This window comes from Capricornis sumatraensis, chromosome 3, assembly GCF_032405125.1.
Source record: "Capricornis sumatraensis isolate serow.1 chromosome 3, serow.2, whole genome shotgun sequence".
Taxonomy (NCBI): Eukaryota; Metazoa; Chordata; class Mammalia; order Artiodactyla; family Bovidae; genus Capricornis; species Capricornis sumatraensis.
This window is the reverse complement of record NC_091071.1, coordinates 88,819,801-88,847,341: the sequence shown is the minus strand read 5'-3', so window position 1 is coordinate 88,847,341 and position 27,541 is coordinate 88,819,801. Positions and strand designations below refer to the sequence as shown.

Sequence of the window (27,541 nt, the reverse complement as noted above, 5' to 3'; positions counted from 1 at the left end):
TACCATAGAAAACACATATAATTTATTAGATGGACTTAAAAATCAACACAAATCAATTTTAGGCACTTGTTGAGTACAGACTATGGGAATTCTCTACCAAAGAACATAATTTCTAGTAGGCAAGACCATAAAGATTCAAACTTTAGTTTTTAGAACAATACACAAGGGCTAGACAATTGATAAGATATATTGCATAATTAACCCAACTGTACCCTGTTACAATTTCTTCATAATTCCATACACAATTTTAGAGTTTTATAGAAGCATTCTTTAGCATCCAAAGTTTTTAAATTCTTTCTTTCCTTTACTCCACCATTCCGGTCTTAAATATCACACATTCTTTGTAGGAGCATGATATAGAAGTATTATTTTTATATAAGCAGAACTTAAAATTATTTTCTATATTAAATCTGCATTTACAGTGTCGAAACATGATGGCTGATAATTCTGATGTCTTTTAAAGTTCATTTCAACAGGTTTAGTTTGTAATGATAAGTGTCTCATTACTAATTCCTTTAGACAGTTAATGTTTACCTCTGTTCTTTAAGTAAGTGTCAGGGGGGAAAATGGGATGTGGTTTATGGTTTTAAGGATGTGGGGATGGCTTCAGGTTAAACACTACATGTATGATTTGGTTTGTCATCTTTCTCCTCATATTATTTGTACTGATATTATTTTGGTAATGGAAAGAGAATACATGTACATAACAATCCCTTTCACATCTAACTAGCAGCTCAAGGAGCTGGCAGTCTAGGTGCTTCTCTTCTTTCTGAATCTACTTTTCAATGTGAGAAGCTAAAGTTAACATATTAAAATGCTAAATACAGTATAATTTAAAGGACTTTACTGCAGGCATTTATGTGCTGTGCACACAGCAAGCCAGTTTGTGATGTACTCAACAACTCTGACAATACTCTCTAATAAGCAAAGTGCAAATCAATGAATCAAGCCAGTGGAGGATAGCACAGGACAACAGAACCAACTCAGAGGTTAGCAGTTTGGAGAATAATGGATATAGGTAAAGTTGAGAATATCTCCAGGACCAAGAGAACATATCTTTGTTGATGAGGAAAGGAGTGCAGGGGATGCTGAGCTATAAGAAAGCCAATCCCAAAGCAAGAAGTTCCAGGTTATACTTGGACAGTGGCAGGGTTCAAAGTTAAGTCATGCAAAACCCGGCCTTGAAAGATGGATTCATTTCAGGATACAACTGGGCAATTGAGAGAAGATAACCCCAGAGTTCACAGGTAGTCTGGGATGTGCTGCTATCCCCTATATACAAAGTAGAACACAACAGATAAATTCCTGAAAAGGCCTGCAGAGAAAACTAGAAAGTTGTCTACAGTTTTTCTATTTACACAAATATAGACAAATATTGAGGTTGTCTGTACTGAATGTGGTTGCTGTAGTCACAGCAAGAAATGTAAAGGGCCTAAGAGATGGGACAGTCGCATCCCACTTCTAGGCATCTTAGTGCTATACACTCAGACAAAAGAGCCAAGCATGCCTCAGGCACTGCCTGCCTCTGCTCGGGGCCCTGCACTCCCCTGATCCCACTGTCACTACCTACCAGGCACTTCCTGAAGACCAGAAAGCAGAAACTTTTCTATTTCATGCCGTGCTTCTAAAATCACTTTAACTACCTGCATTAGCAATGCCAGACAGCAGGTGAAGCACTTTTTTATTCTTAAGGCAAAATGTCATATTCCCTACCCACTTTCCTCTGCATCCCAAACCACCAGCCTTCCATGTATTCTTTGCCCATCCATGAGGGCCAAAAAAGACAGAACTGGAAAATCTCAAACGAGGATCCTCATTAGAATGTGTAAGATATGCTTTCTACACGCTGCATGACAAAATTAAACATATTTAAATGCATTTAGCAATATGGTTCCTTTTATCACGGTGCTGAGAGAAGTTACACAATTTTAAAAATTAGTATCAAACATAGGATATTTAAATCCAGTCGCATGAACAGAGGTATGGAGCTTTGTTCTTTTCAAAGTTGAGCATAATAATCCTATATAAGATGTTTGTTTAACCCAAACGCAGTATATTAAAAAACCAAAAACAATGCCCTTTGCTTAATTCCACTTAAAAACGACATATAAATTGCCAACATGACTATTCATGAGGTGCTCCATGTTATTCAGAAGTAATACTGTTAAAATGATTTTGATGTATTTTCACATTACAAATTAAAAAAATTTTTCTGCTGTAATTCTGGTTTTATGCACAAGTATAAAGGTAGCCTACACGGTACATGGGGTCACAAAAGCGACAGACACAACTTAGCGACTAAAACAACAATAAAGGTACCCATCTTATTTCTAATGCTTGGCCTGGAGGGTAAGATATAACCAAGAAAGCATGTTTTATCAAGGTGGTGTAAGAGTACATGCATTCTCACGATGCCATGTCAATCACTACACCAATTGTAACGGTAAGACACGCTTTAAACATCTAATTAGGATTAAATTTTGGCCAACACCTTGATGACAAGGGACAGACTGTGCAGGTATACAGCTGAACTGATGTGGCAGCAATCCAAGGAACTAAATTATAATTACTCAAATTGAAAGGCAAAAAGGATAAAAGGTGTGGATTTGCTGGGTTACTTTACAGAGTATTTGTTTCTGATGACACTGCAACATCTACAAAATAGATCTGAGTTTTTAATATACAAGCAATTCCTTATAGTGATTTGAAAAAGTATGAGGACATATGAACAACTAAAGTTAGTAATTTAGGATTTACTTTTTAAAAGGAAGTTGACAAATATTAAAGTGTTACGCTTGCATTTTGAATATAATATAAAAGAAAACATAACATATAATTTTAAACACTGATCTCCCATGCCTGACTTGGATTTATATAATGAGTATTTTATAGAAAGGAATTTTCCGAGTTTTGTCAATAATTCTAGTATGTACTATTAATCATCAAAATCTTTGAAATTTAAAAGGCTGGTATTAAAAGTAATTTTTTTCCCTTGAATATCCTTTAGCACGTCAGTTTTGCACTAGTCATCAGATTTTCAGGGCATGAAAGATATACCAACATAGTACCCAAGAATATGTTTTAACATATTTAGGATAAGTTTGCTTACAGTTACAACTGAAACACCTTAGATTTTCAGATGCAGAAAAAAGAAATATCCAAGTAAACATAAAAAGTTTGGGGCCTAAGTTACTTCTTAATAAAAATAATACATTATGTTGATCAATTTTTAAACCAAATTCTTAAAAGCATTAGAAAAAATTCATATTTTGTAACTGTCAAACAATACATTCATGTGGTGTAAGATGATAAAAGAAAACTTAGACACAAATAAAACCTCAAACAATTTCAACTCCTAAGATAAGAAATCAGAAATTTTTAAATTAAGAAATTATCTTCACTGCTTACAAAATATGCTTCACCTTTCATCTCAAATTCACTTTAAATGCTTGACATATAATTTGGTATCTAAGAAGATTGTAGCTAAATTATTCGACAATGTTTATGGTGTGATACTTCTCTTGGTAGACATATTTCACACAACAGTTTCCAATTAATGCTGAAAAAAATCACTTTATAATTTTAATCATAATTAATGATTGGCCAATTAATGGATTAACAATCCACTCAGTAAATTTAGATGGCATAAGGTCCAGTAAAGGGAGCAATCTGATAACTGCTCAGTGTGCTATTCCGTCCACCAGTAATACTAAGTCAAGAATATGACAGATACTCCACTCAGCTAGGTTACAGCTTTCCATGTATGTGATTTGCTCAATAAAAGATTAGGGACACAATGTGAAGCTTTTCCTTTCTTTTTTTTTTTAAAGAGTGGCTCAATGATTTGGGGTGAGTTAGTATAATACAGAGAACACAGGGGAAGTATAAAACAGCACTCACCATCAGTGCCAGTACTCATCCCATTATGTTTGTAACTAAGGATATTAGTTTTTGTGTTATTTGCTTTTCTTTAAGAACATAAATCAAAGCCATTAACTCGAACTTGAGGTATATACACAATACATACACAACCTTATGCAAAATACTTTTCATAATTACATTTTAAAATATTGGAAACTGAGTATCTGTGCTGATTTGCATTTTGACTTAATGGAACAGGAAGAGAACAACATTCAACAAGGGAGGGTTATGCTGATAATAAAGCTCTGAAAGTTAAAAATGTCTTCCTCTCCCTTTGTACTTACCACAGGCTACACAATGTCCTGAGAGGATTCATTATGAGAAAAATGTCAATCACAGCTTTAAGACCTTGCTTTGGAAGGAACTAATGAGAAAGCAGATTGAAAGGTGAAACTTCATCTGTGTTTTCAAATAAGTGGTCTTAATTTTTCTTCTTATAGAAAAAGTTTAAATGCTTAAATCAGTTTATTATAAATATATCTAAACCATTAATTTTTGCAGCTTTCAGGTAAAGTCCAGCACTTCATTTACACAAAGTCTATGAGAAGAGGTCAGCAGAGATCATCTAATCTTAAGTCGTGACATCATCCATTCAAGTCCTTGGCATAATCTATAAAGAAAATAAAATATCTTGATCAAATTCCCAACTAAAAAGCTATGAAGAGCAAATTAAAAGAAGGTTCCATTTTTTATCTATCTAAACAACAAAGATTAGAAAAATCAGTAATATTCAATGTGGGTGCTATACTTCCATACAGTACAACCATACATTTTTGGTTCTGCTATGTCTCTAGTGCATAGAATACTGCCTGATACATAAGAGAAGCTCAATAGTGAATGCTCATAGAAAGTAATTTAGTAAGAAGTATCAAAAATGCTTAAAATACCAACACTCTACCCTTTTTTCTACTTTTAGAAATATATCCTAAAAAAGAGAAAGACATGTTTATGTATTATTAATAGGAAATAGTAAATTTTTAATAGGAAATAGTAAAATCTAGATGTCTGGCAGAAGAGAAAAAATTTAACAAATTATGGAACATAAATGATGATGTATTAAAAAATTCCTTTCAAAGACTGTTTTATAATATGACAAAATGCTCACAATATAAATGAAGTAGAAATGGCAGGATATTTAATATACAGTAGCTATTAAAACAAAGTATGCATGTAGTATTTGTGACATCTATACATCAAAAAAATCTGAAGGAAACAAAATCTCATATTACTAACACCAGTTATCATTGAACAATGGGTAATTGAGCATAATCCAAAATATAGAAAGAGATATTATGGTAAAAGAATCTAAATGTTTATTTAGCAAGAGGGAAATACAACAAAATGAAGGACTGTTATGAACCATCAATCAGCATCTATGAGGAGGTTTTACAGATATGAGAAACAATGCTACCACATTAATATTTAAAAAGCCAGAACTCAGATTTGTGTGCCTAAGTTTAAAAATGTAAAGACAATAGAAATAGAAGGAAAAGAGGGCAATGAAATAAATAAACAATTGTTTTGGTATAGGCCCATACTTTTTCCCTATTAATTCGTTACCTTTCAACTATTCACAGGAAATGATACAATAACAAGATGAGTAAATTAATCAATTCTACACTGTTAAAGGTACAGGAGTTACTTAAGAGCAAACTAGAGACTTTACTAAGCACTTACTATCCATTATCTAATCTTCACAGTACTAGGACCAGAACCCTTCCCATATTACAGAGGGAGCCTGACTTAGACAGGTGAGCAAATGACAGGTCGGAGTCAAAATGTCACCAATACTAAAACCAAGACTTTACACAGGAAACATTTCCCCTAAACCAAACATCTCCATTTGCTAACTCCTGCAAATGGAAGACCACATAAACCCAAAGCTGAAAAGATGGCACCATCCGCTGATGTCCCCCTTTAAAAATAAAACTGCCGGAACTCAAAATAAAGGGGGGTGATGGGTGTATCACACTGTGAATGTACTTAAAGCCCATGTATTGTACACTTAAAAACGGTTACATTACCAGTTTTGTATTATATATATTTTGCCACAAAAATTAATTTAATAAGTAGTGTTCTTAACACATTGAAACTGCCAGAATTCATATGTAGCCTAACTAATGATATATTTTCCACACAATTACTCAAAGTATACAAGTTAAATCTTTTATCAGTCCTAGATCACTTATCTTTGTTGTCAGATTTAGTATTATAATCAGTGCTTTTGCTTTAAGACTTTTCATAAAGATAATACAAATAAAGACATACCGATATCTATATATGTATCCTATATGTATATCAACTATTTAACAAAGAACTATGTAGAAGATATTTTTACTTAAATGAGTATGTGGATAGTCGGTATTATCTGATTTTTTTTTTTAATGAACAGATTTGTTTTTTTTGAGGTTCTAATAACTACGCTCTTTCAAATGCCTATAATCAGGTAACGGTACCTTCTATTTCACTAAGATTTGGCTTCATCTCCGATTTAGTTCTTAAATTTGGTGGTGGGACTCTTCAGGTGTTACAAAAGGGCAGAAGCTTGACGCATAGATGTGAATTTACCTGCAGTGTCAGAAATTCCCTTCCTTTTAAGGTCACAGAGAAGGGTAAACCAAATACTGAATTATTGACACTATCTGGCTATGCCTCATATAACATTGTATGTTCTATATCTTACCTATAACAATGCTGACAAAGCTCTGCCTGCTTGAAATCCTTTCACCCCTGGGCCTTAGGCTAGGGCAAAATTCTACTGCAGGCACCACCCTTCCCTCCAGGGCCAAGGACTCTTCTGCCACGCTCTCTCCAATTCTAACTCTTGTTTTTTGAAGTGCAGGAACTTCCTTTTGGCAACACTGTTAGCGTATCTGTAAACTAGTCCCTCACGCAAATCTTCTATTTCAGCTTTTTTATGCATAAGACATGAATTTAAAACAACTGGTCTACATGACTGTTAGGAATAAATGATACACTTTATAGAAAGCACACAAGGCACAGGACATGCTCAGCAAGTGCCAGTTTCTTTCTTAGAATGTAAGTCTCAACAACAGTGCAGGAACTATTTCCTGACTTGCATGGGTGGTGTCGTACATCTCTCCCTCACAAAGTTCTGTACATGGTAACCTTAAATATTTGATTTTTAAAAGAAATACATGTTTTAAAGCTAGATACATGTTATTCATGAAGAAGACATCTTACCCCTCTCCAGTAAGAGCACAGCACGCCTGGATGTGCCACTGGTGATCTTTAATAGAAGTTAGTTTCAAAAACTGGGAGATTTCTGCTACAGTCATGCATCCTTTAACATCTTGTTTGTTAGCAAAAATCAGCAATCCAGCTTTCCTTAGGTCCTACAAAAGCAAACAAAACTGTAAAGGTCAGTTCATTTTTTTCAATACTTTCCAACTTCACAGATTATATATGATAATCTGTGTAACCTAAATTGTCTCAACTACTTTACATAAAAGTATCTCATAGCTCTTATGATGGAAAGTAAACATCAAACTGAACACATTTAAATTAATCAATCTATACCTGCATGTATTTACGTATTTCTTACAGTCCTAGGTTACATTTTCATGGTCCTATGTGCTCTATTTAACAGTCACATCTTCCAATTTAATACGTGTCTAACCATTCCCCCAGGATTCCCAAGTGGCTCAATGGTAAAGAATCTACCTCCTAACACAGGAGACAGAGGTTAGATCCCTGGGTCAGGAAGATCCCCTGGAGAGGAAATGGTAATCTACTTCAGTATTCTTGCCTGGGAAATCCCATGGACAGAGGAACCTGATGGGCTAAGTCCACGGGGTTGTAAAGAGTCAGATGTGACTTAACTAAACAATAACCACCTCAACCCTAATTACTCTTTAGTGTGGCACTCAAGAGCTTTTCAAAATTCTTGCCCAATCTATCTTTAGGTAGAGCTTCCTTGGTAAACCTAAGGAGAGTTATAGACTTCTCCCTCCTGAAAATGTACGTATGTATATATGCCCAAAAAAGTTTTTGTACAATTTTAGGGTGTTCATAGATATCCTAAAGTCCATTCGTGAATACTGGGCTAAGAAACCATGATGGATCCACTCAACTAGTGGACTGAACTCTCATAAAACTCTGCCTATATATTTTAAGAGATACAGAGAAAACTAAGGTTTTGGTGCTATGTCTGCAAGTGTTCCCAGCTCTGTTGAATGCCATCTTCTTTTCAGGGATCTCAGTGAGAATATTTTGGTTTCAATCATGTGTTTCTGTGTTTGAAGCAAGAGTCTTCAGTAGATTTAAACAGACTGTTCCACATTATTTTACTCTTGCTAGAAGAGAGTCTCTATGGCTTTTCATTCTTTCTGAAGTAAATAAACAACAGAAGTAGTAGATTTCTTACTCAGGTGAAAAGGAGTTCTGCTGTATGCTTTCCATAAACACTGGAGACTGACTGAGTTACAGCGCCCTCTGCAGGACGGCACTACAGTACTACAGACAAGGACACAGTTACCTGAATAACTTGGTCAGAAAAGGGATACTCTAGAACGAGGGTCCCAAACCTCTGGAATCTAACGCCTGATGATCTGAGATGGAGTTGATGTAATAATAATAGAAATAAAAGTGCACAATAAATGTAATGTGCTTCAATCATCAGGAAACCATCTCTTTCCCCTCCACGGGACTGTGGGAAAATTGTCTTCCATAAAATTAGTCCCTGGTGCTAAAAAAGGTCAGGGACCACTGCTCTGAAAACATTAAGTTCTAAGAGTTCCTATTTATTGCTGTGTGACTCAGGGAGCTCAAACCCATGTTCTGTGACAACCTAGAAAGGTGGGATGGGGTGGGAGATTCAAGAGGGAGGGAGCATATGTATACCTGTGGTTGGTTCATGCTGATACATGGGCAGAAACCAACACAGTATTATAGAGCAATTATCCTTCAAATAAAAATAAATTTAAAAAAAACTACCCCTCCCCCAAGAGAGTTCCAATTCAATCTGTTTCACCTATAATTCAGATCACCTGCCTATTTATATAAGGCAAAAAGTTGAAGGGATGACCTATAACTAGTGCTCATATGCGTTATTAAGTATATGGATTTTTTTCTCTGATCCTAATTGGAAAATGGAACAGTTATCAATAGTTGATATATGGCTGAATCACTGAGTAGATGGACTTTCCATGGGATTTAATTCCTATCTTCCTATCGTTTAGGTTTCACTATCTCTTCTTGCCAGCATGTGTTGCAATCTTTATATAGGTCATGCCAGGTAACGCTGGCATGTTCAAGGAACAAACTTTAGAAATATCTGACAACAGAAATATGTGGCACAAGTTAGGACACATAGTTTATGCTATTTATAAGTAACCTATATTCATCACTTTTAGTAACAAAATTATTTGGAGAGGCCCGTAGACTGAAAATTGGAAAACCTAAGAAACAGAACCAGGTACTGCAGTATCTAAAAGAAAAAAAGAAAAAAAACCCATACTGAATGCAACTTTCCTAGATATTAAAGGCTCAAATTTTATTTAAGGTTCTTGATTTTCTTCTAAAGCTCTGTTATCTAAATTTAAATATTTTGGAAAAGAGGAAAATTAAGTCTTCCTTTACTTTTTCTTAAAATAACTTCACAACAATGCATTATGCTAATAGTAGAAAAGAGATACACTGCATTAAGGCTGTTAACAAGAGGTCAAAGTACAAGATAAAGAGTGGTGATCTTTTGTACATCACCCATTTTAAACAGTTTGAAAAAGTTCTGCTCCATACCACAGACTTCTGTTCTTAAATGAGTCTAAAAATAGTTTTTAGTTTAGTCAAGGAAATGAATAGTAGCACACACAGACATATTTACTTATTAGCATTGTCTACATGCCATATACAGTTGTCAATTTGTTTCTCAAGCTCCATTTGTAAAGATAATTACTAGAAGTTGAATCATTCTGAATAAAATTCATCTATTCTTTCGTCTTTGGAATTTTTAAAAAAATTCATGAGTTTCAACGTTTTTGTGCTTCATTTAAGATGAAGCTTTAAATGTATTTAAATGCTGTAGTTTTGTACTTCGTAATACACAGAATCATTACTGGTGATGATAAGAAGACTGTTGTTTATTGTGGTATGCATGAAGCACGTGACTGACCCATGTTGCAATTTGTTTTTCATTCACAAATTCTCATCCTTGAGCTGGAAGCTCCTCCCCAGAACTCTGCCTATTGGCTCTTCCTGACCCTAATAAGTAACTTAACTCTAGTTCCCAACTTCACCTGTAATTTCTTTCTTTTCTGTTAATCTCATCCCCTCTTTCACTTTCCAGCTAGGCTCTATTTCTGACTTTTACTATTTTTCCTAGTGAAGAGCCTGAATGATGTGAATGCTTAAATTAAAAAGCTCACCAAGTCACATCAACTACTGGGCCTCAGTGTTATAATCCATAAAAGACGAGGTTAATTGATCTATGCAAGTTAACGACTCAACTCATAAAATCCAACAACTTTGTTAGAGCCCTACTCTCTGGACTTTTTATAATACTGATGTCCTACATATTGACCTATTAGGGTAAGAATCAAATAGGGAGGCTACCTGTTAACAGAGTAAAAAATACAGTCAAGAGACAAATACGTTTTGCGTCTTAATTTTCTTTTTCTAAAGTCTTGATAAAACAACAATAGAATAACTCTTTGGTAAAAACTGAAGAATGATGCATTGTTGTAAAATGCAAAGGGAAAATTTTAAAAATCCTTAGCCTGTGCCTCTTTTACTGTTTACTCTTTCTCAAACTAGAATTGAAAATTGTTAAATACATTTACAAAGGCAAGATGAATTTTTTTAAAAAAATTCCAAAGGATTTAAAAGCTGCTAGAATCAGTTCAAAATGGCATTTTGGTAGGTATGACCACCACAAGCAAAACAGGAACTTCAATTTACATAACTACTTCACCAAGTTTCCTTACATGTGAAACATACCAAAATTCTTAATGAAAATCACAAAAGGAAAACACTGAATCAAAATTAAAACTAATAAAAACTTCATTACAAAGATATCCCGGTTTCCTTAAGCTTTATTAAAATTCCACCCAAATAAAAATTATACAACACATTTAAGTATTTACTACTCTATTACCACCTTCAAGTTGAGAAAGTAACAGCTGTGATGAAAGGCAAGAGAAAATAATCAGATGCCACTACTGTTGGCCTTCCTTATCCATGGGTTCTGCAGTCACAGATTCAGTGAACCTCAAGTTGAAGATACTCAGGGAAAAAAATTCCAGAGTTCAAAAAGCAAAACTTGGAAAAAAAACAAAACTTGGATTTGCTGCATATTTTCATAGAATTTACACTGTACTAGACATTATAAGCAATCTACAGAGGACAAAGTATACAGGAGGATGTACCTAAGTTATATGCAAATACTGTACCATTTTATACAAGGAACTTGAACATCTTTGGATTTTGGTACCTACGGGCATCCTAGAACCAAAACTCTGCTAACACAGAGGTACAGTTACTATTATCATTACTGACTATATTATTCAGTCCATTTAATTCTCAAATTATGTTAACAGTTGTATTTCTAAAGGACTAAGAAAATGTGGCTATATAGTTTTATTCAGTTGAGGGAAAACTATCAGAGACTAAAGGGCAACAAATTTAAGTATTAGTCAGATAACTGAGTTATAATCAGAACTTGCTGTGTGTCTTAGAAATAAGATGCTGTAAAGTCTTAACGATAATCCTCTGTATGATTAATCTATTTAAAATGAAAAATGAAAGCCACTTTAGATCTTTTTGTCCAGGAAAACTTCTAAACCAAATTTATCCAAGATAAATGGAGTTAAAAATCTACAACTCACTCCACAATCTTTCTACTGCTTCCAGATACACTTCCAAATTGGAAAGTGTCAAAGTTACAAACTCAGCAGATAAGTAGTTTTTTCCGAAAATCTGAAATAGCATCCCCATGAGAAAATGGAAAGTAAAAATTTGATAGAAATATCCCCCCAACACACATCTAATGCCAGAATCCTACTTACCTCATGGGCTAACATTTTATAGAGTTCTTCTCTAGTTACAGAAATCCTTTCTCTGTCTGTACTGTCCACAACAACTATTACAAACTAAAATAATTATAAAAAAAGTCATTAGTGATTACATAATTTGCTATCTGTAAAATTTATCAAGTCTTTATTTGATTTACAGTCTAACAACTATCAAGAAATTAGAACCTTATGGTATACATTATTGAAAACCAGAGATATCCACTATACACTGTGAAGCCTAAAGGTCTAATCTTTAATTCAAACATATTTACTGATTTTTAAGAAAAAATAAAAGACAATATGATGTCATCATTCTATTAGAATATTCTGCTAATAAACTAAGCAAAATATAACATTTGTTTTCTAAATTAGTATCTTAATTCTATAATATCTTAATTAATATCTAGTATCTTAATTTTATTTGCACTGTAAGTCCATAAGACAAAAATATGGCCCAAAATTTAAGGTACTTCTAGACAGATACTATTTATTAATGTCAATTTAAAAATCTATAAGGGCAGGTATATGAGAATAAAGTAATACGAGAGTTAATTTTCAAAAAAAAAAATCAACAAATTTAAAGAATAAATTTGTATCTAAAACCATACTCTCTTCCTTATGTAAGTGGTCCCTGCTACTGCAAGCACAACTCTTTCCTGAACTGATGATGAGACCAGCATCAGAAGATGCAAAGACTCATAAAGGAGCTGTGCAGGACAGAGCTACAGTGGCCCCCTCCTTCAACTCCATGAGCACCAAAAGGCACCAGGGAAACAGGAAGAGGCATAGTCACTTTATGATGGCACTGGCTATGTCCAAGTTAATTTTGACTGCCTATTATTAGTATGCACTATATATTGTTTAGAACTAGCTTTTCATTTCCAAACAAACCACTTAATTTTCAGGATCTTTTCTATTCTTCAGATTTCATCAACCACAATGTGGATGGATAAGAGAACTGCTACCTGACCTCTTCTCTCATTGAGACTTTACTGATATGTGGTTATATTGCTCTGCTCTAAGACATGTCCTACTCTAAACCTTTTAACAAAGCTATTGATTTTCAAGAAGTTGGCATGAGTTTATAATACATGAAGCATTTTATATGGGAATACTAATCATATAAATACTCCTCTTTCTCCAAAAGACATAATCAAATTCTTAACAGAGTGTTAGGGAATCGGGTCATTAGAGATATTTAATAGTGCCTCAGTGATACCATATTCATCCATATATACAATTGGAGACTTACTAACTTATAACCAGCACTACAAAAACAAATGTCACAGCCTTTAATCTTACAAGGTCTATAGAGGCAAGCTCTCAAATGTCAGAAATTTCCTCTTGGCAAATAATATGTAAATGAAACATATGACTGTATCTAAACTGTTTTATAATAAAAAGAGTTCTTCAATGTGCAATTGCATTGCATAAAAGAAAATACACAGTAAAATTTTGAATAAGGATTCAAACTACCAGAGTCCTCTCATTTAACTCGGATTTCCTCTATACAGACACAAGTAAATAGTACAAGAAAAATGAAGTTGCAAACTGTGAAATGGAGTTCTTTAGAAAAACAATTATTTAAGACAAGCTCTGAGATCAGTATAAAATCAGACTAATCAATCACCAATTCTTCTTACAGAGGTTCAGTGAGAATGGATATACAGAACAATGACCCTGAAAGAGGGAATTAAAGATTCCATTATGTTTAAAGTCTACTTATATTCACATTAATATACTGTGATATTTCAAAAAGATAACTTTAAGAGTTCATGTCTAGAAAGTGTTTCCCAAGTATTATATTTACAAAAGACTTAGTATATTAAGAAACATACCTCCGTGTTAGTATAATAAGTGTTCCAGGAAGAACGAAGAGATTCTTGGCCACCAATATCCCACATTAGAAAACGTGTATTATTAATCACTATCTCTTCTACATTACTTCCTATTGTTGGGGACGTATGTACAACTTCATTCATAGAACTGGGGAAAAAGTTCAAATATATCACAATTAGCAAAAAAACTAGATTGTTTGAATATTTTTCAACTAAGGGATAAATCAGCATAACCTCCTTTTATATTTTATACCCAAATATCCCCTTTCCACTAGGTTTATTAAGAGTGAACAAAAGGTTCACTACTGTATATATAGCACAAGGAACTCTAGTTGGTGCTCTGTGGTGACCTAAATGGGAAAGAAATCCAAAAAGAGGAGATATGTATTTATGTATGGCTGATTCACTTTGCTGAGGAGCTGAAACTGACATACCAGTGTAAAGCAACTGTACTCCAAATTAAAAAAAATAATAAATAAAACAGGATACTACATATTACACATATATTACACACATGTCTAGGATTTCCCAGGTGGTTTAGTGGTAAAGAATCTGCCTGCCAATGCAGGAGACGCAGGCTTGATCCCTGAGTTGGGAAGATTCTCTGGAGAAGAATTCTCCAGAATTCTCGCCTGAGAAATCCCACGAACCGAGGAGCCTAGAAGAATACCGTCCACTGGGTCACAGAAGAGTCGGCCATAACTTAGCGACTAAACAACAATAACAACACACATAAATAAATTATGTTCAGAAGAATACTAACAAATATACATACTGGACTCTCTGTGTTGAAAAAACTATATTCCTGGAATCACAGATATGAACCATCCCTAATAAGATGTGCTCTTTGGTAAAATCTGAAATACATCACTATCATGTGTTGTATAAAAACAATTAAGCTCTTTGAAACTTCAAAAAAAAAAAGAAAAGAGTGAATGAAGAGTTCAAAACAGAGGTGGAACTAGGTAGTGGACTAGCTGGAACACTCAGTAGTTTCATTCCAAGAAACGACAGAAACAAATATTTGTTTGCTCTCTACAAACAAACAACTGAACCACACGCTCAACGTCTTATACAGTTCTAGCTCTCTAGAAGCAGTTGCTTAAATTGGGCTCCTGGTTCATGGCCAACCTGCTTTCTTAAAGAGTAAGGTGGATTCCATACAATTTTTTACTGCTTTTGCTAATTAAGTATCACTCAGGCAGAAAAAGTAACTATCAACAAAAAGATAGAATTTTTTAGGTAGTTAGTACTTACAATTGGTAAAGGATGGTAGTTTTTCCTGCATTATCCAGCCCAACAATGATAACTTTGTGCTCTGGGGGGAAAAAACAAACAAACAGTGATTTATTAAGTAAAAATTTTCTCATTTCATCTACTCTTTACAACCATGGTATAATTCAGTGTATGGCATTTTATTCCTTTTTGTAACTGAAAAGAACATCACAGCAACAGGAGAATTATGCTATTGGTCTAACCCCTCATTCTACATTGAGAAGTTTCACCTGTCTAGGAAGCCAGAAGTTCTGCATTCTTTCCACTCCTTGGAAGCCGACTCTCAGTCAACTATCCCAAACGCAAGCACAACAATTTATGTAAGACTTAATGTGTTAATGTTTCACACTGGACTAAGTTACTTAAGTTCTAATTATGAATTTAAGGCATTAATGGGGTATGTACAGGTGAGATGGGTGAATGGCAGGGAGAAAAAGGGCAGCCTTTTAAAGCTGCTGTCAGGCATCTCTACGTATCTGAGCACATGTGAACCACAGGGTCCTTCTAACCAAATTTAAGGACCTATGGCTATGGCGGCAGTGACTCCCTGCCCCCTTGCCTTCTACAGCATCACTTTTTCCAACTTTTTCTTCCTCTCTTGATTAATTTTTTCCACCAACTCCTTTTCCTTGGGCCCTCCTTCAAACACTCATGCTGTTTTCTTTCATTCCTTTCACATTTTAGCAAGGTATCTTGGGGCCCATCTATTGCCATCCAGTCTAAAAACGACTTCCGAAGACAGCAGTACATGGAAGAAGCTAATCTCCAAAGACGGTCTCTGGATATTCATGCCCCCTTAAATCCTGGCTGGTCCTATGACTCGCTTTTAACCAACAAAATGCAGAATTGACTGTGTGACTTCCACACCTGGATCATCTCACACCTTGCAGTTGCTGCCCAGCTCTTGGACAGCTCCCCCTGGAGTAAGCCAGATACCAGGTAACAAGTCCGACTACCCCGAGATTGCTGTGCACATGTGAGGAAGCCCGGGAGATGGACAGTTGCCCTCAGCTGTTCTAACCATTCCAGCTGAGACGCCAGACACACAAAGAAGCCCCCTTGGATATGCAGCCAGGTGGAGCCGGAGATGACTCCAGTTCTAGCTGCCATCCAACTGTAATCAAATGAGCCCCAAGCCAGAACTTCCTAGCTGAGCTCAGTGAGCTCATAGGGCCATGAGAGATAGTAATAAATAATTCCTTTAAGTCATCAAATTTACAAGAATTGGCTTGTTACACAGCAACAGATAACAGAAGCAAGATGGGAAAACACATGTGGTGGTGTGATGCTGAGCAAATGACAGTCCTCTAACCCTAAGCCTCCTCACTGTAAAACAGGGAGGGACAATGCTATCTTTCAGGGTTATATAAGTAAGACAGCACTCGGGCAGAGCCCACTACCAAGAAAGACAGTTCCTAATCCACGTTCCCATATCTTTCCCAAGCTCCAATCTTAGTGGATAGAGACAGTGCCCCTCAACACATCCCCAAACCCAATTTTCAAACCTCTTCCTGATTCTATCTTACTTTATTTGCTTACTGGTATTACCATGATTTCAGATGCCTTTGGAGTCCCTCAACCTCAACATCTAATTTGTCACTAAGTTCTATTCTCCCTCAAAAATATATTCTGGACCTGCTTCCTCCCCACTGTCCTAGCTGCAGTCCTCCTCATCTCTTACTGTACTTAACTGGACTATCTCCAATCCATCTTCCTGTTGTTTCTTGAGTAATTTTTCTATACTATAAAGCTGATAATGCCACACTCTTATTTAAATGATGGCTCTCCACTTTGACAGGAAAACAAAGTACAAGTTCTAAGCCTTGTATACAAAGCCAGTCCCAAATGAGTATGCTTCAGCTTTATCCCTCACCATGACCAGCAGGCATCTAAGCTGGAGTTCAAGTTGTTCTTCCTACACAAGCTGACACCTACATCCACAGCAAACACTTCTCTACCTCTACTCATGGTGTTTGCCTGTGCTGGAATTATCATCTCCAATTCTCCATTTCAAGAATTCCTACTAATCTTTAAGGTATAGCTTCCCAAGAAAAATCACTTTCTCCTGCTCTTCTGCCACACCTCTAACAGAGCACTTATAATGATTTACATGAACACTAATCATCTCAGTTTAATGAGGCACCCTGCAAGGGTACTTCCTAGTAACTGCAACTTTTCTGGTATAATAAATGCTGAATTAATATTCATTCTATAAATAAGAAATGTTAAGGATAAAGGAGCTCTTCAAGAGAAAGCTTTTGCAGTCAGGTGGTAGATGTCTTTCAAACACAACATTTACCATTAAGAGGAATTCCTAATGTGATATAGGTACTTCCCATTACACAAAAATATGAAGATCAAGTAAACAGAAAAAAAAATTGTTTTAAATAATATACATTAGCAGGCCAGTGCTTTCTTTTTTAGGTTGCACAGCATGTGGGATCTTTGTTCACCAATCAGGGAACTTGCACCCCTTGCAGTGGAGGCGCAGTCATAACCACTGGACCACCAGGGAAGCCCCAGAAAGTTTTAATAAAATCAGTTTTGTCCAGTCACTCATATCTTTGAAGAGCAGGCAGCTTAAAACCACTAGCATCCTAAAGTGACGTGACCATGCTCCCCCAAAACAAGTTCTTAAAAGTCATTTTAAAAATGCAGGGCCCAGTCTATTTCATCTTTAGAGATGACTAGGGTCGCAAAGAGTCGGACATGACTGAGCGACTGAACTGAACTGAACTGAGGGTAAAGGAACTGAGAAAATGAGAACTACCTGACAAGGGCAGTTTCTCCCTAAGGAAAAGTACAGGGTGACTGGATTAAAATCAGAAGCATGGGCTTCCTCAAAGAGAGTGTTAAAAAGGCAGTGGCAAATCCATCTTCACAGGAAGTGCACACCTGAACAGGGCCAGACTACTAAGTCCTTGGAGCAGGGAAACCTTTATACCTGCGAAGTTTTTAAATGGCATGGCAATTCTGCCTGACTTTATATTTTTCTATATCCTCAAATTGAGCACTTCCCCTGTGATGACAGATATCTTTTTCAGTTCCAGTAATACTAGCAACTATAAAAACATTTTAATATAAGCAGAATTCACATTGGGCTATTCTCTGACCTCTGACTTTAGTTTCCAACTTGAAGAGAATACCAGTTTTTAATAATATAACTCATAAAACATCAGCTTATTTTTAAGTTTCAGGAATGTTATTTTGTTAACCTCTTTGTATTAGCTGCAGCACTAAATTTAGACTGACTTGCCAGTACTCAGGAAGAAAATACAATTACTCTGACCAATGAGAGAAATGGTACTCTAAAAATAGTACGAAATTAATAGGGGCAAAACCAATACAAATTTAGGCAAGGATCTATACATAACTACACAGTAACTAAAAAATGTGTGTGTGTTTATGAATCTCACACAGAGAGATCACAAATACAATAGCATTATCTCTGGCAAGGTCCTTAGTCCCTAAAGGTGGTTAAACACTGACTCTAACCATGCTGCCATTTTTCAAAATATTCTGCAATTTTCTCTTGCAATTGCTTCCAGAGCCTGAGACACACTGTTTTGAACACTCCCAATGGTCGCTGTTTAACCCCTGAAGATGAATCTGATTTTAAAAGGGGAGGGGAGTCACGTGGTATCATCTCAGTCATAAGGTAAAAAGCAGTTAAGATGAGTGTTACCTTTTCATTATTAAATGAGGTGTGATCCCTAAATGATAATTTTAAAATATGCCTCTAAAAAAATTCTAAAGTAGTTTCAAAAGGTATTTGAAAAAGTAACAGTAGGACTTATCAGTAGAAAACTATCTGGCCTCCTAGGCTAACTGCTTTTAGGGGACAACCCTAACTGGTTTTGTTTTTAAAGTGGTCTCCTTAATTTAGCCAGGCCCCATAGGACTTATTTCTTGATTTCAAACACATTTTCTACCATTTCTGTGAGGAAAGACTAACTAGGCAAAAAAAAAGAAAAAACTAAAGAAGGATCTGTGTCATACCTGACCACAAGATGAACTTGATAAAGTCAAACTACTGTGAACCAACCATTGTGAAATAACACACATACACTGAGATAAAGCAGATGGCACAAGAAGTTCACAGTGGGATTTCATCTTCTCCTGACACAAGTGGAAGATAGGATGGGTTGAACAGTTTCAAGATACAATGTCTTTTACAAGCCACTGAATGAATGAACTAGAGAATCAATAAGACGAAATTAGGTCACAGAATTTGGTGGATAAAGATGTAAAGTCTTGTTAAGTCTTTCTTCACTAGTGCCTAGAAATAAAAGCAGCACACTAGGGAGAGAAGGCATAGTTGATGATACAGGGCGAGAATTCATGCCTGGTGTGGTAGAAAATAAACAGGAGAAAAGAGTGTCAGAGATATTCAGAGACGAAGTAAAGAAGCAGCTCAAACCACTCTCCATACTGGAAGCAACCTCCCTCTTCTAACTAATTTTACAAACTCAGTGAATAACTGTCACCTACAAAAGCATAAATATGCAGATATTCCCCCAAACTCTTAAGACATAAAGCAGATTTCCAACGTCAATCAAGGAAATACAAGCTAACGTATTTGAACACAGGAAGGTTTTTTAGCAGCTAAAATATTTTAAAAAGAAGAAAGGATCTCACATCAAACGTGCTGCTGCTACCGCCGCTAAGTCGCTTCAGTCGTGTCCGACTCTGTGCGAGCCCATAGACGGCAGCCCACTAGGCTCCCCCGTCCCTGGCATTCTCCAGGCAAGAACGCTGGAGTGGGTTGCCATTTCCTTCTCCAATGCATGAAAGTGAAACGTGAAAGTGAAGTCGCTCAGTTCTGTCCAACTCTTAGCAACCCCATGGACTGCAGCCCACTAGGCTCCTCCGTCCATGGGATTTTCCAGGCAAGAGTACTGGAGTGGGGTGCCATTGCCTTCTCCGTCAAACATGTGCAGAATCCTCTGGGGAGCCCCACGTTCTGTGGCTCAGTCTTGAGATCAGGACAGTCCAATGAGGCCACGAGTCAGAGGCCCTTCACCTCATCATCCCTAACACCCACAAGCCACATTCAATACCAACTTATATCTACTTCCTCCCAAGATTTGTTTTTTCTCTATTTGAATTTCTGTGTTTTTACAGTAAAGCAACATGGCTATTTTCAATAGCTTCCTAGTTCTGAGGTATAGCATGTGGGTCGCAGTGAGAACTATTAAGATTAAGACATCATTGTGCAATGGGCTCAAAGATAAAGGTGCCAAGTCAAAGGTGAAGAGTTGGTTTATCCCCAACTATAGGGTTAGATTATTCACACTTTCTAATAATCGGCCTTCTCTGAATAGCCTTAGATTCTTTCACCACTTCAACCTGTTTCTCTCACTAGCAGGATAGAAGAGCCTTCTATGAAAAACACATATTCCAGCTAAAGTGTTACAATGCACTTCAAAACAAATACTACATAGAACCTAAAATACAATGTGTATACAAGAGAGAGTTATTATGTGAAAATATAACCAAACTTTTGGCTGTTTCAATGCTTTGATGCCTGTGATTTACGACAGGTTTACTACTTAGCATGATTTTTCTTTTAGAGTATCTATGCCACAGCATTCTTGCAGTTTTTCAGATAAGCCCAACCAACTGTATACTTGTCACAGTACCTGGATGAATTTTGCATTATCACCTGGGCTTTAGTCTCCCAATCAATACTTGACTCTCTTGTCATCAAAATGCTTGTTTCCCTTCTTTATTTCCTTCTGATATACTCAGGCAGCCTACCAGTTCTATTTACTAACAGGTTCTAAAAGTCAATATGTATCCTGCCAACTACCAGTTAGTAAATTAAGCAAAGGAAAAAAAAAGTCATCGTTATCCTGGAGAACTTCTATCTCTGTTAATCATACCAAAGCTAGAAAACACAAATACTAAGGCAGATAAACTGAGAGTCACCCTGATTCTTCATTCTCACCTCATATCCAAACTAAGTCCCATGGATTCTGTCTCACAAGGAACAAAAAATCCCATTTCTGTCAGGTTTACTATAGTTTTCACAGGTCTAAACACAGAATCTAGAGTAAACCATGTGCTTAATAAAGTATGAATGAATAAATAAATCAAAATTGGAAGACATAAAGGTTAGAAGGGAGATAACCGATAAAGTCCCTCATACTAAAAATTCAATTTGCAAAATCTAAAAGCATCATCAATTAAAAAAAACAAAGTTTGAAAATAAACTTGCAACTTACAGCAATGGTAGTGAAGTTTCGGCTAGGGGGGGAACAAAAAACTTGGCTGGATGAAAAGCAACAATTATACATGACAAAAGTAGAGATCCAATTAGGAAACAGAAACCACATAGCAATTTGAACTTGAAAATAACTACTCCAGAGGACTGGAGTAATGAGGGACTGGCTAACAAGAAATAACAATAAAGATTAAAGGAATGACAAACACACAGCGCTTTCACCATACCAGGGCTGAGACAGGGCTTCTCCCCACAGCTCCCCAGGACTGAGATGCAGACCTTGCTGAGGGCCTGGCCATGGTTCACTGAATGTCAGAGAAGTAGCTGTGTGGACTCGCCGGTGGATCTTTCTCGAAATCCTCCCTCTAGCATGCTGGGGAAAGCTGTTCATTGGGAAGTGCTTCCCTGGAGGACCTCCATTCTGAAACCAACTGAAGTGGGTACTAGAGGAAGCTGCTGTGACCACTAGACAGTGCAAGAGCCAGCGGCTGGAGAAGGCGTCCACACTGCACGAGCAGGAGAGGGCCTGCTGAGAGGCGCATCATATCCAGAAAGAAAACCCCCTCCTCTTGCAGCGCCACCTACCAACAAAGCCTGACACCATGCCTTTAAAAGACTAGTATTTAAAGACCCAGCTCTGTATGCACAGAGCACACCAAAAAGGTGAGTTTGGAGCTAAAGTTTTAGTAACTGGCACAGTTCACCCCTTTGGCTACTCAGCTTCTATAGATGCTTATTTACATGTTTGAATTCCCACACGATGTAAAGAACAACAGAAGCAGAGGTGGCTTTCCCAGCACCAGGTCCTGCGGCACCAGCAGCTTCTACAGAATTCATTCACAATGGATCATTCCTTTTCTGTGAGCTAATCAGGAGAATGAAACAATGCTCCCCATGAGGAAACTTCATAACTTCTTTCACAGTTCACATGAGAGTCTAAAAGTTCCTTTTATCTAACATGAATCCTTCTTATACAAAGAAGTTTTTGTTAGGTTTCATGGGTACCAACTCAAGCACTAGATGATCCTGGTTAAAGTCTCAATCTAAAGGGGCTTCCCAGGTGGCACTAGCGATAAAGAATCCACTTGCCGATGCAGGAGACTCAAGTTCAATCTGGAGAAGGAAATGGCAACCCATTCCAGTATTCTTGCCTGGAGAATCATATGGACAGGGGAGCCTGGTGGGCTACAGTCCATGGGGCAGCAAAGAGTCAGAGACGACTGAAGCAACTTAGCACCAAAGGTCTATCACTTTTAACTGTAGTGCCTGGAACAAATACCTAATGTTTCTTTGTCTTAAAAACTGGAGACTATCAGGCTCACAGGGTTCTTATTAAGAATAAGTCAATTAAGTGAAGACTAAATTAACTGCATGAAACACATAGACCCTAACCTTGCAAGTCAATATTAACTGCTATTATTTTATCTATAAAGATGAAGTTAGCTTATCTCCCCACATAAAGGCAGGGGGTCTTGTCTGTTTTGCTCTCGGTCTACCCCATCTGCATCTCTGTGTCTCCGTGCATTGATAGGCAGGTTTTTTTTTTTACCACTAGTGCCACCTGGGAAGCTCTCTACAACTGACCCCAGCACAAAACAGGTGTTCAAAATACTTGTTCAATGAACAAATGGAGTTCTGATCAAAAGCCCTTCTATACTAAAAGATACTAGTGGCAACTCTTCCAAGCCCTAAAGTTGTAAAGACTTAAAGTTTAGTAACTGAGAAACAGCAGTGGGGACTGGGGACGGGAGGAGAATTCACATGCAAAAACAATGCCAGTCACTTCTTTAAGGCCGGTGTCAGCAAAATATTTCTGCAGTATTTACAGTTGCATCACCCAGGAAAATCATTCCACTGGTACCTCAGTTTCCTATTTTCAGGAGAAAAGAAAAACTACTTTAAAGGACTGTAGAAACTTAATGATATATACAACAGCATCTAGAACAAACTTTGTACCCTATTAATTTAAGTATCATGTAAATGCAACCTCTGGGTTTTCAAGTCTGAGCAATATACAATTAGTTTTCACTATGCACTCAACCTAGCTAAGCTTAAATTGAAAAAGCTGGTCTAAAGGGAGATAGCGATGTCGCACAGTTTGTTTCGTCAGCATAGCAAATTCTGTTATCCCTCAAAACTTCCTTCCAAGAGTTTATGTGAAAAGAACATAGGACGGTGTTCTGTATCTTCTGGAGGTAAAACAAAGTTTAACGCACAACTAAAAGACCAACAAGTACCTGATAGATTTAAAGTGACCCTGCTGATAAGACAATCACATCATTTAACAGGAGATAGTTTATTCATATTTTCATAATGCTGACATCTAAATTTTTAGAACTTCATTAATTTCTTACTATTTCCCAATACTGAAAAAAAGGTCCAGTCAAAAATTACCACAAAATAGAGGTAATAAGAACACTACTGGGACTTCCTGGTGGTCCAGTGGTTAAGAGTCTGCCTTGCGATGCAAGGGACGCAGGTTCAATCCCTGGTCTGGGAACTAAGATCCCACATGCGGCAGAGCAACTAAGGTCATGTGCCACAACTAACCCCTGAGGCAGCCAAGATGAATAAATAAAATAAATAAATATTAAAAAAAAAAAAAAAGAACACTACTCAGTGATTTTTAGTGGTAACAAAGCACACACCATTATTTAGTACTGTCCAGTAGCTGCTGGCAAAGTTCAAATTCTTTCTTCACTAACAGAGACAATTTTATCATTGACTCAAAATAGAAAGTGGAGATATCTAATTTTTCTTGCAGGATTATAGATCAATTAACAACCTTTCTAAATTTCACAGTAGAGTCGAAATACTAGCTTTGCTAAAAATAATACAAAACTACGGATTTAAGCATTAAAACAGACTACTATAAGTACCACCAGTATCATGGCAATGTTAAGTTTCAATTCTTAAGACCTACAGATTAAGTTTTCAGGATTTGTGGGCTCCATAGTCATACAGTCAAGATTTCCTGCTACTCTAGGTAAGACCCAGACGGACAAAGGTTAAGTGACTGGTTTCTATTCACCCTTCTCTCAACAGAAACAGCTGGCTAGAGACAGCGTATATTAGAAGGGGCTTTCTCCAGTTCATGAAAATTCTCCACATTTGAAAATCATTTGAAATGTTGCTCTTCCATTTAATTTCATGAGATCTACACTATCATTATTTTTTAAAAGATAAACTAGAGATCACAAGTTCCAGTTCTGCTTCCTTCCCATTGCCTTCTTGTAGGAGCAGCTGGATCACCAAGGAGGAGGCAGGGATGGTTGCACATAATAGATGCCACCATTCATTTACGTCTTTACTGGAAAATTTTGGGCTGTGACAGTAACACCAGCTTCACAGGAGGAAAACACAAAGTTATTGACAGCCGGAATGATGAATCACCCAACTTGAGTTAAAAAGAAATGAAAGTACACCAGTAACTATTTTGTATCTTAATGGCTGTGTTCTTTTTGTTAAAATTGCATCCTCTTTCCCCCAGTTTTACACCTATTTTTGTAACAAATGTCAATAAATCTGATCTGCATTTCAAGGTAATGTTTGAGCTTAGATGAACTTAAGCATCTCTTTATAATACACTCCATATCTGGTAACTTACTAGTCACTTACAGTTAACAGATGTTTCACATGGTATGATTTTTAAGTGCTTTCAGTGATACTTTAACATTTTAAATCCATTCATAAAAACCTCCACTTAAATAAGAAACAAGAAACACGAGTAGGAAAATGACCTTAAGCTTAACCTTAAACACAGATACAAATCTGGCAAACGGAGAGAGGAACATCACTACTCAGGATGCAGAAGAATCCTCCCAAGGCGTGGGGGAGGAGGAACGGGGAGGTGGAGGCGCGAGGAAGGCTCATAAACCTGAACGTACCGGCTAAGTCAAGAGAGATTTCTCGTGTTTTCCGCATTCTGCAATCCTCGGTCGCTCAGGGGTGCGTTTGGGGCCACAACCTATAACCTTCATCCCAGAGAACCCCAGTACTTCGTGCTGTGCAAACCCAATCGCCGAAGGTAAAAGGACGGAAACGTGACCCAGGCTGGGCCACTCAAGGGGCGTCGAACGTGGGACAAGAGACCTTTTCCACTCCCAACAGAAATCGGAGCAATGGGTGTATTTGCGGAATGGATTTCTTAGGAAGGTCTCCTAAGACAAAAGGGCAGCGAGTCGGGAACCATTCCCGAGCTGGGAGTGGGATCGACCAGCCCCAGGCCCGCAGCCGCAACACCCCGCACTCAGCGCGGAGACCGCGCGAGACCGCAGCGCCCACATTCCGGAAGTATTCGGAGACCCCCACCCACCCACCCACCCGGCCACGGATGACCCTCTCCCCTACCCGTACGCGCTCGGCCCGAGCCCCTCACCCTGGTGATTGAACAGTCTCCATATCCTGGTGAAGAGAATTCCCATTCTCGGGCAGCGGACCCCTCTCCAGCCACCCGGGCCGCCTGGCCTCCCCCGGCTCAGGCTCAAGGGGAGGAGAGAGACGCGCCGGAGCCTCCGTCTCTGCCGCTGCTGCTGCCGCGCTGGCCGTCGGCCCGCTTCCTAGGAACCGGAGAGAGGCCGAAGCCCAGGCCGCCGTGCCGTGCGCGAGGCCCCGCCGCTGCCGCCGCGGCTCCCGCCTGGCTCGCGGACATCGCCGCCGCGTTGTGTGCGACGAACCTCGCGGGCCACCGTCCTCCCCCAGCTCCTCTCGGGCAGCTGCGGCGGCGGCGACCAGGCGGGCGGGGGAGGCGCGGGGCGGGGCGGAGGGGACGGGAAGGCGCAGGCGCGCGGCCGGAGGGGCGGGGCCTGGGAAAGAGCGCCGGCCTGGCCCAGGCTTACTTGTCAATGGAAGCGACCTGTAGGCGGCGGGACTGAACCCCAGGGTCAGGCAAAGCGGGCTCCGGATTGGGGCAGGTGGCTCGGGACTGCTTGCTTTGGCGTTTTTTCTACCTTTCTTCCACAGAGCCATAGTGTGAACAAGTCATGCTCTTCCCCAACCTCGCGCGCACACTTCATCAAAAGCCCCACCTCCTAGCCTTCGAAGACGTGAATTCCATCAGGGTCTTTAAAAGCCTCTTGATGAAAGTGAAAGAGGAGAGCGAAAAAGTTGGCTTAAAGCTCAACATTCTGAAAACGAAGATCATGGCATCTGGTCCTATCACGTCATGGGAAATAGATGGGGAAACAGTAGAAACAGTGGCTGACTTTATTTTGGGGGGCTCCAAAATCACTGCAGATGGTGACTGCAGCCATGAAATTAAAAGACGCTTACTCCTTGGAAGAAAAGTTATGACCAACCTAGAGAGTATATTCAAAAGCAGAGACATTACTTTGCCAACAAAGGTCTGTCTAGTCAAGGCTATGGTTTTTCCTGTGGGCATGTATGGATGTGAGAGTTGGACTGTGAAGAAAGCTGAGCACCGAAGAATCGATGCTTTTGAACTGTGGTGTTGGAGAAGACTCTTGAGAGTCCCTTGGACTGCAAGGAGATCCAACCAGTCCATTCTGAAGAAGATCAACCCTGGGATATCTTTGGAAGGAATGATGCTAAAGCTGAAACTCCAGTACTTTGGCCACCTCATGCGAAGAGTTGACTCATTGGAAAAGACTCTGATGCTGGGAGGGATTGGGGGCAGGAGGAGAAGGGGACGACCGAGGATGAGATGGCTAGATGGCATCACTGACTCGATGGACGCGAGTCTGAGTGAACTCCGGGAGATGGTGGTGGACAGGGAGGCCTGGTGTGCTGCAATTCATGGGGTCGCAAAGAGTCGGACACAACTGAGCGACTTAACTGAACTGAATACCTTTATCCTTCAAATCTCGACGCGGGCACCCAAAAGGGTGGCTTTACCTAAGCAGTGGCCTTATGGCCGTCCTGTACTTCAAGGTTGTTCGCTTTCCAATATCCCTCCACTTGTAGATTAATTTTACCCAAAACAACGATCTTGATTTGTTCACTCCCAGGTTTAAAAATGTGTAGTGGCACCTAAAGCTGTTTGAGCAGTAAAGTCCAAATACCTTAGAGGTATATGCATTGACTCCACAATTTGGCCTCAACTGTCCTTTCCAGCTGTAACTCCCATTATTCCCAGCTGGTTAAACAGCTGGTGAAATGTTCTCTCTGCTCTTTAAGGCTTGCACACCTTGAACAGCTGTGTCACCTACTATGCAAGTGTCACACTATTTCAGCCAGCCTCTAGTGTGGGATACTTACTTAGCTGAAAGCTAGAATACAAGTGAATCATTAAG

The 27,541-nt window shown here is 38.2% G+C and overlaps 1 protein-coding gene across 1 annotated transcript; it reads right to left on the bottom strand.

The window, feature by feature from the left end:
• On the bottom strand, positions 1-25,753 carry ARL5A (ARF like GTPase 5A). Its single transcript, XM_068969631.1, has 6 exons — positions 25,669-25,753; positions 15,047-15,107; positions 13,790-13,937; positions 11,946-12,029; positions 7,126-7,277; positions 1-4,531 (listed from the first exon to the last, which is right to left on the bottom strand). The coding sequence occupies exons 1-6, from the start codon at positions 25,712-25,714 to the stop codon at positions 4,483-4,485; spliced, it is 540 nt and encodes a 179-aa protein (XP_068825732.1). The 5' UTR covers positions 25,715-25,753; the 3' UTR covers positions 1-4,482.
• Between the last annotated feature and the right edge of the window lie 1,788 nt (positions 25,754-27,541).